This window comes from Leptidea sinapis, chromosome 1, assembly GCF_905404315.1.
Source record: "Leptidea sinapis chromosome 1, ilLepSina1.1, whole genome shotgun sequence".
Classification (NCBI taxonomy): domain Eukaryota; kingdom Metazoa; phylum Arthropoda; class Insecta; order Lepidoptera; family Pieridae; genus Leptidea; species Leptidea sinapis.
Window position 1 is genome coordinate 30,797,307 of NC_066265.1, and position 11,579 is coordinate 30,808,885.

At 32.0% G+C, this 11,579-nt stretch overlaps 2 protein-coding genes across 2 annotated transcripts; one reads left to right on the top strand and one right to left on the bottom strand.

Annotated features, from left to right (window-relative positions):
• Positions 1–2,794: 2,794 nt before the first annotated feature.
• Positions 2,795–5,917, top strand: LOC126970107 (mitochondrial E3 ubiquitin protein ligase 1). The gene is made up of 6 exons (XM_050815835.1): positions 2,795–3,098; positions 3,261–3,418; positions 4,270–4,427; positions 4,584–4,854; positions 4,954–5,161; positions 5,589–5,917. Exons 1-6 carry the CDS (start codon positions 2,982–2,984, stop codon positions 5,706–5,708), a joined length of 1,032 nt encoding a protein of 343 aa, XP_050671792.1. The 5' UTR covers positions 2,795–2,981; the 3' UTR covers positions 5,709–5,917.
• LOC126970096 (cytoplasmic tRNA 2-thiolation protein 1) lies at positions 5,899–8,713 on the bottom strand. The gene is made up of 4 exons (XM_050815825.1): positions 8,527–8,713; positions 7,909–8,448; positions 6,687–6,891; positions 5,899–6,446 (listed from the first exon to the last, which is right to left on the bottom strand). The coding sequence occupies exons 1-4, from the start codon at positions 8,572–8,574 to the stop codon at positions 5,953–5,955; spliced, it is 1,287 nt and encodes a 428-aa protein (XP_050671782.1). The 5' UTR covers positions 8,575–8,713; the 3' UTR covers positions 5,899–5,952.
• Between the last annotated feature and the right edge of the window lie 2,866 nt (positions 8,714–11,579).

Below are 11,579 nucleotides of genomic sequence, written 5' to 3' on the forward strand. Positions count from 1 at the left end.
TAATGTCACTAGAGTAGGATACAATGGGCAATTCATAGAGTCCAAGTGCAAAACAATCTCTCTGTAGGTCTATCTCATATTATTAAAAAGATTAACGCGCATTTTGCGCCTTGTTAATGATAGTTGCAAACGCCAATCTAATCGAGAGTTGCAATCTCTAAAATTAAGGGGTATATGCATAGCAATGTTAGTATTTCAAGCAATGAGCATATCCTTTACCTTTTAAATAAAAAAATTTAAAAGATTAAAACGCGTGTAATCGTAACTGTTTTACATTAGATTTTTGCGCAAAAGACGGGAAGGGACATGGACAGTCCCACTGAAAACGAGATCTGGAAAGGTCGTGATTCTTGAAACGTCGGGCTAACTAAAATAAAAATGTAACTTTTACGCTAAAATCTAATGTAATAGTATATTACGATACAAGTGCGCAAAGTAGCTCGTTCCCGCACGAGTAGAGTTCGACCACTATAATTATTTTCAAACATTCCCGGACGCTCTTGTGAACGTGTGGGAAAGTGGTACTTTGCGAACCCAAATGCATGCGCTTGATCGAACTTTGCGCACGATAATAGGAAAAAACATTTAGAATTACACGCGTTTTAATCCTTTATAAGTGTTTTATTTAAATGTGTAGCACTCGTTAATCAAAGAAAATACTATCCTGTACGTTTCAAAGTTACTGTCAAGAGCAATAATATAACTGGTTAATATCTCGTTAGCCCGGCTGTTTTCGATTGTAGTAGGCACGTGCGGTGTAATCGTTGTGCGGAAAATCGATTGTTTCCATATTTCTGTGGACCTTTTAACCTGCTTCCACAACTGCATTATCGACTGACTGTTAGACTGAATAGAGTAGTTAATTTAGTGACTATGTACTTGGCGGCAAGAATAGCTCGTTCAATCAGTCAATCGTGATTTTAATAATTATTTGAGCCATTCTTAGGTTTTTTCTCATTCGTTAATGCCAGTTCTTCCACACTTTGTTTCACACACCCATCGCACTACTTCCGATTGACGCTTCTGACGAATGACGATTACTCTTTTGCGTAGCATCAAAAATAAACCTGGATTTTGTTGCTTATTGTGGATATACAGGATATGCCCTAAAATAATTCCTACTGTTAAAGAGAGTGGCTCGATTAATGCATGCATTCTGTTCCGATACACGGATGAAAAGTACAGAAATATAAATTTAACAATTGAAGAGCACTACAATACGCAAATTGACAAAGTGTACACACATTGCTCCGAACAAGCTTCACCAATGCAAATGGTCCGAAAAGTGCAATGTCGTTATCATCTTGCATCACTCATAGTTTGGTAGGATTATCTTATCAGAGACGATCGTATTGATTTTTTTAATATAATTATCATGATGTTGATTTTCCTTATACTTAAATAAATTAATTAAGATTCTAGAAATTAAATTATTTAACCAAAATTTATGAACGGTGCAGGATTTGAACCCACGACCTCTCGGGTTCCGTCCGAGCGATCGAGTCAACTCGAAGTGTTATACGATTACAAATATATTTGTATAATAATTAACCCCAGAAATGAGGGTTATTAACTTTAAAAATAAGAAATTGTTTCAATTAAGATTATATTACGTCATTAAATATAAATGCATTTTTAATTATTGTAACAGAGATTAAAGTAGGGTGTCTAATTAGTTGTAAGTATCTTTATAACAACTTGGATTATTATTAATTTAAATGAAAGTATCCTACCTAGTGCCACGGTATGTCTTTAGAGGGCTTTACCTAATATAGTTGGCTCCTTGAAAACCGATGTCAAAAGCCACTCCAGAACATCTTACCACCCCAACTACTTTAGCCACTGTGTATTTTCGATCTGTATGTTATATATTCGATATAATCAGACGAAAAGGTTAAGTTAGAATCCATCGTTATACGTCCACAACCAAGACTACATGTCCTGAAAGTGGATGCCTGGGCTGACCCGCTATGGTGACTCGGACCACACAGAGGAAGAGGCTCAAACCACGTTTTCATGGTGGCCTTGAACATTAGAAATAAAAGAGACTTCATTTGAGTATACATAAATTCCATACACCTTTCTTGTGACGGACAAATTATATTTTGACTGTTGAATATTGCGGTGCACCACTCCTCCAAGGGGTGATGTCTGTTCCCGTCACCTCGCGTAGACTGCGAGGATCATCTATGCGGGTCCCATAGTGGTAACGCATAACCTGACCGGTTCCTAAAGCACATCAAAAATGAATACAGACTCCGTGTAACAGCAGATTCCCATCACACAGATCGTGATTCTTGAATATTTGAAGTTTACCATGGCTCGCACTGCCAATCATGTGGGGAGATCTGTTCACGTCTACGCTTTAGCATAATTATAGTCTGAAGTCCGCTTTAGCATAATTATAGTCCAACTGGTTGCTGCTCTAAAACAAATCTTAGATGTGAATGATTATACGCCTTAACTGGAGGTTTCTGTTGACCTTTATGTTGTATTACGTCATTAGTTGATTATGTTGGTATCAAGATTTAGTACAATACAATACAAGCGACATTTCTCATTATTTTGTGTGGCACTCCCGTCTCTTGAACATAGTGTTTAAATTCTCTTTGGAGAAGAGAACCTTTATTTTTAACAATCACAGACTAAAAAAACTCAATCAGTCATTTAAATGTCTTTAACATTTTTTATACTCTGTGAAATATTACATAATATTTACACGTTACCAAGCCATAAAATCCAAAAAAAAAACATAATATTTATATGTCAATGTCATGTCATGATGATAAAATGAAATTTGGAGTGTTTATTCAAAAATAGACAAATATGTACCCATTAGAAAATAGAATAAGAATTTAGATTATTTCTTTGCGTTAGCAATAGTCAATAATAGAAAATAGGGTATATCAATTTTCATCACTATAATTATATTAAAATATAATGTAGTATCAAACTTGTAATACCTCTTATAAGATTTCAAAATGGAATTCCTTTCGGAAGTTATTGGTGAAGCGGTTGTGCTGAGTATTGACTCTCTGATACTGGGACTTTGTATAAAACAGCTGAGCAAGTGTAAACATACCCTCAACACTTTACAGGTACATACAGACAGAATATTCAGAAATTATATTGTTTTTAGTCTACTACGTTGGAACAATTTACAACATTCTAAGTTTATATCATTTTATTTTTAAAACTTTGAAACAACGACGAAGATATGCTTAAATGTAGACAATAAGAATCATGTAACCTTCTTTCAGAGTGCTCCAGTTCTCGGAATTGACTCTAGTCTTCAAAAAGAGATTAGTAAATACCCAAATGATGTTATACCCTATGCTGTAGTCAGAGGACTCGTAAAACCTTTAGGTAATCCCATAACCAGTAACTACAATCAAACTGTAACTGGAGTTATTCAGAGGTATAGTATAAATTGATTATTGATTTTTAAATCGCCTGAACACCATTTAGTAATCTATGAAACAAGAACACTGTGATACAGAAATATACATAGACTCATATGATTCTGGTGTTACAAGAGAGTATGAGCCTCAATGATTACCAATTTTTATCAGTTGAAAAGTAAAAAAAAAAATATTGAAGTAGGAGTTATTTTGCGGAAATCCATAATTAGCCAATTTTTTTACAACTAGAGTGTTAATTCTGCCAATATTTGTTGTTAGTATAGAGTTTGGCAATTCATATATATATATTTGGATGATTATATATATATTACTAGTGGACCCAACAGACATTGTCCTGTACACACATCTTAAATTTGAAAAATCTGTCCAGCCGTTAGGAGGAGTTCACTAACATACACATGAGCAAGAGAATTATATTATGTGGACGTAATTGAGAATCTAAACCAATCTCAAATTCACTGAAACAAACAAAAAGTCATCAAAATCAGTCCAGCCGTTTAGGAGGTAGTTTAATTGGGAATCTAATCCATCCGAAGACACACATCAATCTCAAATTCAATGGAACACACAAAAATCTCATCAAAATCGGTCCAGCCGTTCAGGAGGTAGTTCAATTGTGAATCTAAACCATTCTCGAATCCACCTGAAGACACACAGAAAGTTTCAATAAAATCGGTCCAGCCGTCTAGGAGGAGTTCAGTGACATACACACACACACAAGAATTATATATATAAAGATATTAGCTTATATATTACATAGATAACATGCATATGTAAATTATGTAGTATATATGTAAGTTATATTCTAACCCTATTTTATTCTCTATTGACAAATTGCATTTTTTAGACTGACAATAAAAGAGCATGTGGTGGCAAGAACTTCTGCAGGGTTCTGGTCAGATCAAACCCGTACCATCCATGAGGTTTGCAACTCAACACCATTTGTATTGTGCAATGGAAAATATTCTATTGAAGTCATTGATGCATTAGCTGCTGAACTTTTAGGTAAAATTATTGTTTAAAATAAAATAAAAAATGGATAAGTAAAATCATCTTGGTTACCAAGATCTGTTAAAGGTATACTTTTAGTCATTTTTACAGCTTACAAGTTATTATTTTTTTGTTCACAACAAAGGTATACAATAATTAATCTATTTACAGATTTGGATGTTATTTCCGATAAGTTTGAACCCATGTCCCCTGGTGTAATTGATCATGTATGGGGATTTTTTTCTGGAGTGCGCCAGCGGGGCCTCCAGACAATGGAAGAAATGCTCAGGGATGGATCTTATATTACTGTCATTGGTGAAATCAGTAAAAGTAGTGGTGGAATTAAGATTCAACCACCAAGAGATGGTTTGCCATTATTTTTGACAACAGCTACAAAATCAAGCCTTCTGAAAAGGCTATCAAGTTCAAAGGACTTTCTGAGGTACACTTACCATGCTCTATATTTAATGGGTCTCATAAACTACTTATCTGCAAGTTAACAAATAAAAGTATAATATGAAAAAAATAAACATTTTTTCAGGATTTTACTGGTACTATTTGGTTCAATAGGTGCAATTGCATCTGGTAGAATAGCATATAAATACATAAAGCGAAGACGACGTAAGATAGCTGAAGACGTTATGAAAAAACAACTGGCAGCTGGAAGAAAAGAACGGAGAGCCCAAAACAGAGATAAAAATTTAAGCGAAGTACAGCTTTGTGTTGTCTGCTCAGAAAATCCAAAGGAGGTGAGGACAAAGATTAAAAAAAATTCTAGTGCATATATTGTTCCGGAGAAACCCACCCCGAGCACTCTCGCTCGGGCTGCCCTTTGCATTCTGGGGTGGGCTCAGAACCGCGCACACCTTCTTTAAAGGCCGGCAACACTCTTGTGATTCCTCTGGTGTTGCAAGATAATGTGGGCGGCGGTGATCACTTAACACCAGGTGACCCGAACGCTTGTTTGTCCTCCTATTCCATAAAAAAAAAATGGCTGTGAAATGTAAATAAAGAAAGATTATTCATTTTTCATTCTAAATTCTAAAATAAAGTATGCCATTTATTGTTACAATTTAAACTATCTGAATTATTTTATATACATCCAGTACTGTTGATAAAATATGCACTTAAATGTAAAATCTGTATATATCTATAAATTATTATTATATATTGCAGGTTATACTTTTACCATGTGGGCATGTGTGTTTGTGTGAGGACTGTTCGGATAATATTCAAGATAAATGTCCAATCTGTCGGGAGAGAATAGATTCCAGAGCACCAGCTTTTATAACATAATGATTAAATTTGTCATTTATAAAACTGATTACATATTTATTGAATCACATGTTAATTAATTAGTTTATTTCACCTTGAATTTTGTTGAATTACAAGTTTATTGAAAATCAAAATAAATATTAGATTTGTAAATACTAAAAAATTCTAAGACAAAATAGTAGTACTTAGTACTGTATAAAAACACAATAAATAAATGTAAAATAAACAAATCTCTATTATTTACATGATTTTATAATTCACAATGTCAAAAGGCTATACTTATAGAACCTCCTCCACAAGAACCTTCACATGTAATTTCCTCAAAATTTTCTTGGTCATTGTCTGTTGGGCTAATTCCATTTACTATACATTCATCATCTGGCAATAAATACACTGTAAGCATTTCATTGGCTTTCTCATTTAAATGTTCATTCTTGTTTTTATTTCCTTGACAGTCATCACTAATAAGTCCATTACTCTTGCAACCCCCAGATCTACAGGTTTTACCTTTAGCAATACAATTATTTGCCTGAAACTCTTTATTTAATTCATCAATAGACATTTGTTGTTTGGCATGGTACTCGTCCAACATTCTTTTTGCTTTGGAACTCTTACCAATTCCTAGTTTAGGCAAACCCTTGTTTAGACCTTCTAGTAAAACACATGCTTTGCAAACTTCTTGTGATGATACAAATTTACACCTGGAACAAGTTCTTTGTGATGGCAATGAAACATCTTCCTTGACTGCCATTGTCTCACCTATTGAGAAAAAAAATAAGGTAAGGTCAACATTTTAAAGTAACAACTCAAAAAAATTATTATAATGTTGGTAATTTCAGATTTGATCCAACATAGTATGACATCTTATTCAAACCTAACCATACTAACAACAATAATTACATAATAATATGTGTAATATTTATACAGAGAAAATTATTGTTGAAAAAAAAATTACAATATTGTTTCAAAAAGCAGTAAGTTTTAATATTAAATTTTAACCTGAATATATTATATCCATAATACAGGATGGCCTTATCTTCTCCAGATCCTTAAGTAAAGCCCTTGCATGTCCTCTATAGGCATTAGGTGCAAAAATACATTCAGTAGAGAAATAGACCAGTTTCTTGTAATGTGCATACATTACTATTTCTTTTTCATATGTATACTTCAATGGTTTTACTCTTGGTATAGTACCTTCACTGCCCTGTAAATAAATTGGATTTTATTTCATGATCGTAAATCTTCTGGTACTTAATATTTCATCTATCATCTTTTTATGACCTATACAACCTATGTAGCTAGCTACTAGTTTCCTAACCTGCCTAGTATAAAACAAGCAGTGACTTTATTTTTTTAAAGTAGAGATAGTGTTCAGTTTTCACTCTTTTCTCCAGAAGTTATAATTGCAGACAGTTCAAATGTTATAACAACCACAATTTAGTAGTTTAATAGTAATATAATAAGTGTTAATAATATATGGTTAATTATGGACAGCTCTCCAGGGATGCAACAACAAAAACATGCATCTATGTATAAACCAACCTTAACTGCTTTACTTAAACCTTAGCACTATCTCTCAAAAAATTACTTGCAGTAAAGTGTAGTGCAAAGAAGGTTGGCATAAAATCACACAACAAGTCATTGGAACATACCTACATCTATTACTATAAGTTTCAAATGTCATCACTCAGTTTTATTATCATATGTAAACTTGGTAAAATGTTATTTATTTACATGAATTATAGTCCTTAAACTGTAGTGGCACAACACAATTTAAAAAGAAAAGCAAATGTAGCCACACAGATCCACCAATTTTTGTAGATGATAAGTTAAAGGAATAATAATATGTATATCTATACATATAAATAAAATTGGAGTGTCTGTTTGTAATATTGAAATAACTGTTTTTTACTACATGTATATGAATATATTTACAATTTTGTCTATCTATCTTTGACGGGAGTTTTATTGGCAGGTAGCTGATGTAATAAGGAGTAACTTAGGCTTACATTTATTTTGGAAAAATAAATAATAAGTTATGTTGCAATGTCTAAGAAACGGTCTAACTCTAAAAATAATTTATATATGGCAAAACAATGTTAGCTGGGTCAGCTAGTAACAAATATAACTTTTATATGGAATCATAGCACCTAGTAGACTAGGGCTTAAAAGGCTTTCAGTCAAATTTAAAAGTATAAAATTGAAAAACAGATGTACATACAGTTGAAATAGCTGTACACCTCTTTAATCTTGCAATATCACCTCTCAGGATGTTCATGAGCACTGTTTCTGCTATGTCATCGGCATTATGACCAGTTGCTATACACTTTACATTGAGCATAGCTGCCCCTCTGTCTAATGCTTGTCGTCTAAACACACCACAAAATGTACAGTTATTCTTCCTTCCTATTTGTTCAACTATTTCGTCCATAGTCCAGCCATATAAATCTTTGTAAGAAAGGATCTTTAGAGACATTTCATAGTCATCTCTATTACGTTTTACAGTTTCAAGGCTATCATCTCTATAGCCTGTAATTCCTTCATCAATAGATAGCAACATGAGATTAAGTCCATAATCATATCGTTCATTTAATGTCTTGAGAACGTGTGCGAGAACCGTGGAATCCTTGCCTCCTGATGCAGCAACTGCAACTGCGTCACCACTTTTGAACAGATTTCCTTTTATGATTGTGTAATGAATTTCTGTTTCAAATGCCCAGAAGAAACAATCTTTACATAGAACATCTCCTGTTTTGGGTCGCTAAAATATAGGAAACAAAACGCTAAATTCCAATATTTTAGTAATTTGCATAACCTTTAACGCAAATTAAAAAATTACCTTTAACACCGCATTTTTTCCGCATCCTGTTTTGCATAGTACTGGCATAGTAAAAGTTTTGGTATTTGCTTACGTACTGCCTTAAAGATAACTCAACAATAGAAAATTATAATAAGTTTACGGTTTACCAACAATCAACATGTTTTGTTAACATTATGAATTTTAAATTTCAATTGACAGATGAGTGATGACTTTGACCTATGTTATACTCTGTCTCACAGTCACACAACTCGAAGGACACCAAATTTACTAATAGTCTAAGATCCGGCTGCAGGATTAGTGCGTTCATTGGTTTTTTTGCTGAAAACCAAATTTTCATGTATATTTATAATTAGGAGTATATATATTTACTAGGTTCCCTATCAAAATTTTGTCGCCAATATTTTTAATTAAAAAAGGCGCGGAGAAAGTACAAAGTACTATCTACGCGCCTCAATAGGGTTACTGGTAAAAAAGTTCAAATTACATATATTTAATCATAGTTTATATAATAAATAAATTCTTAAAAAAGGTAGAGACAAAGCCAACTATCTACCAATTTTTTAGGTTTCTCACTTAACATACCATTTTTTATCTAGAGGCAAATACTACTAAATCGCACAAATTCCAGCTGCTAAGTTAACGAGGGGAAAAACCGATTAAATAGTTGCTTTTATTCAATCCCTATGACAAATATTGATAAACGGCGTCATATACACGAATACAATATTGTATTATATAATACATATTTTCTTAAATGATTATAATCTTAATAAAATAGAGTATTTACTGCGTTTATAAAATGCAATATTTAGTATTTTAGTGTATATGTTCTACAAAAATTAGCACGAAAGTAGAATTGAAGAATCAGTATTTAGCTGTGAAATGTTGGATTGTTGCTATCAAAAACAATCTAAATCAGAACACACCACGATTATATTTTTTTAATTAATATCCGTTAAAATAACGATAAACACACTAAAATTAAAACGCGGTCATTACGACAGGAGACTAATGGACACTAAATTGTTTCAAAATGGTTTAATGTTCTTCATATATTCCATCTCTATCTCACATATATAATATATATGCATAGCAGCATAGAGTCAGCCAAAAATATACAAACATTAACTCAACTAGAGAGCGTTTAATTATTTTTCCATGGGCCAGAACATTACTTACTGAAGTACTTGCACTGGCAGGGGAAAAAATTAAAGGTTAAAGTTACAACCTTATCATGTAAAAACATAAAGTAGGTAATTGGAAAGTTTGATGATTACTAAAGAAAAAAATTAAAAATTGATAAAGTGTCAGATGACTTAAAAACAATAGAATGCGATACATAAGAATCATTTTATTTACTTAATTACATACTAAAACATTTAAAAAAACTTTCTGAAAAATTCGTAATTCTGATTAACATTCATGTTTCCAATGGTTAAGAGCTCTAGGCCTATAAATAGATATTTATCTGGATATAACGGTTTCTGATAGTGATTATTTTTTAATAAATTTTGTTTTTTTTTTATTATAAGAATACGTATGTCTAAAAACAATTTTGAATGCTCCTTCTTGTTACCTATCTGTCAGTTTTATTTCATTAAGCGTTTTCTTGTACTCACTGGAATCTTATACACATTTTAAATAATCTAAGCAATAAAAATCAGTCACTTGTATTGATAGTACAATTTTGAATTCTAGATTCGGGGACATTTTTTATATTTTAATTTTTTTTCCAAAATGAATGAAATTGTCAACTAGGCCTTCAAGTAAATTTTCAAAACAATAGTAAAACTTAAGTAAATACGAAGACTATTAATGATGAGACCAGTACTTTTTCAAATGTGCTTGTTATTGTTCCATAAAAGCAAAGCCAACTAAAAGAAAGAAAGATAATTATTTTATTTGATCACACAGCTTACCTTGTTAATTTTATTTTATTCTTTGTAGGTCAAAGAATAAAAAAAAATACAATAAAACAACACTAAATCTAAAATAAAAGCAACAGTAGTTATTGTATGCTTTATCTATTATTATTTAATTTTATACAGTTCTTATTATAAGATAGGTATGCTTTAAAGTTAAATAAATATTGTTTAAGTGTCAGTTTTAATTCTATTTCATTAATTATTTCAATAATTAAAATATACATTATCTGCAAATATGTTTCGAAAATTAAAACAAAACGAAAATGAAATATTTAAACATTGCAATATCTTGCCCATTTATCATAAAGTTAAGCAAATGCTATTGAGCCAATACTTTTTTAATGAAAAAATAAGATTGCAAAAGATAGAACACCCTATACAAACAAGAGCCATAACTCAGAACCGGTTGTCGATTCTCCGGGCCTGCAACGTGTACGGCGAACGAACTGCCGATTACCTAAGACCTCGCTTGCTAAATGAGCTGCCCTTCAGTGAGCGGCAAAATTTAAATACTAAAAACATTAATTATAGAATAAAGGATTACCTATTACATAAATTATAGCAGCTAAGAGAATTTGATCCTGCTAAGTCATATTTATAAGTTATATTTATTCGTTTTTAAGTCTTTTAAAATATTTTCACTGTGTTCATTTAATTTATAGCATAAGTTGTTGTTGAGTTGTGACGTATTATTAAGTGTTATTAGCATTAGTTGTTAACCTTTGTGGTTTTTTTAGATGCTAATTTGACCTAGTTTTATATCGGTATATGTAATATGATAAATAAAAAAAAAAAAATTAACATTAAATAAAATTACATAGCAGACGGTAATCACTGGTTGGCTCTGCACAGGGTTTCCTAGTGAGCCATCCAGAGGAATTTAATTTAAAGTTGCCTCTTTGTTTCGGTTTTTGAGATTGAGACTGTAAATTTATATTAGGCATGTGGAAGAATGTATTTAATTATAATATATATAAATAATAAAAAGAAACAGGTCTCTCGCTCAGCATTGTGCTGCAGCAAGCTGCAGTGCTTGTTTTCAGGGATCCTTACTCATGAGACCCATCCCATTAAGGATACAGTCTGCCCAAGCTTATTAATAATTAAGTTATAACGTATTTCCTCTAAGTCAGAATTAAGTTTAAA